The 1,163-nt window shown below is 35.6% G+C and overlaps 1 protein-coding gene across 4 annotated transcripts in view; it reads left to right on the top strand.

Moving 5' to 3' along the window:
- Positions 1-1,163, top strand: part of LOC106878692 (TNF receptor-associated factor 6) — a 66,612-nt gene that overhangs the window by 36,185 nt on the left and 29,264 nt on the right. For all 4 annotated transcript variants that reach the window (XM_052969583.1, XM_052969584.1, XM_052969585.1 and 1 more), the window contains one exon: positions 409-580. In XM_052969583.1, coding sequence (XP_052825543.1) covers positions 409-580 — 172 coding nt within the window. The remainder of the gene's footprint in view (positions 1-408; positions 581-1,163) is intronic.

Below are 1,163 nucleotides of genomic sequence, written 5' to 3'. Positions count from 1 at the left end.
CTCTCTCTCTCTCTCTCTCTCTCTCTCTCTCTCTCTCTCTCTGGTTGATGCCTATAAGGAAAAATCTGGGTGTGGTAGGAGTTCCATAGTGTTGCTATTCAAAAGAACAAGGATTGAGGAGGAGATAGTAAGGGATAATGTGGGGAGGAACAGCAGCCATATTGGCTGTTACACAGCTTATCTGTTCAGAAGGACCAGGTAAATGGAAATAGAGTAATGTACCATGTATAAGACACATGGTTGCTTTAAGCCAAGTTTGAACTCATTACCCTGTTATCAATAGTGTAACATCTACACTTCACAGCCATTGTTTTGATTTCTTCTTCATTGTCTTCTTCTGCTTCTTGTCTTTTTTATTGTTTTTCTTTTGATTAAATTTTTTTTCTTCTGTATTCTTACCTGCTATAGGTGATGAAACAACAAACTTGTCTACAATGGAAAAAGACGGCTATGACTATGAATTTGAGCCTACACCTGACCCAAAGTATGAATGTCCTATCTGCCTTCTCATCCTCTGTGAACCCATGCAGACAGAATGTGGGCATCGATTCTGCAAATCCTGTATTGACCGATGGCTAACGTAAGTCTTTCAACAGTTTTATAATATGCACTTACCTCACTTGCTCTAAATTCAAGTCCTATCACGCTTCACTCGCATCTTTTGAGATTTAGTAACCTAACTCCCAGTCAAATACTGGGGTCTCGTAATCGGTTATGCCTCTATGCCTCATTCAAACAGTTACATTGTGTAACACACAATTGGGCCATCATCATTTAAATCTCAATTTTCCCATATTTCCATGGTTGAGTCAGAGCTCATATGAGCAGATTTTCTCCAACTGGATGCAACCTGACACCAACCCTCACATGTTTCCAAGCAACATACTATATGCCCATAGCCAGACATGTTTCCACAGAAACCAAATTTGGATGACACTACAACAATCAGTATATATTCTGTGTGTATGCGTGTTTGTGTCTTCTTGTTCTGATTGTTATATATATGTGTGTGTGTGTGTGTTATATATGTGTGTATGTATATGTATATATATGTATATGTATATATATATATATGTATATATATATATATAATATGTGTATATAATATATATATATATATGTATATATATATATATGTATATATATATATATATGTATATATA

This window comes from Octopus bimaculoides, chromosome 7 (genome assembly GCF_001194135.2).
Source record: "Octopus bimaculoides isolate UCB-OBI-ISO-001 chromosome 7, ASM119413v2, whole genome shotgun sequence".
NCBI lineage: Eukaryota > Metazoa > Mollusca > Cephalopoda > Octopoda > Octopodidae > Octopus > Octopus bimaculoides.
The sequence above is the reverse complement of the archived record's forward strand: the minus strand, read 5'-3'. Positions and strand labels throughout refer to the sequence as shown.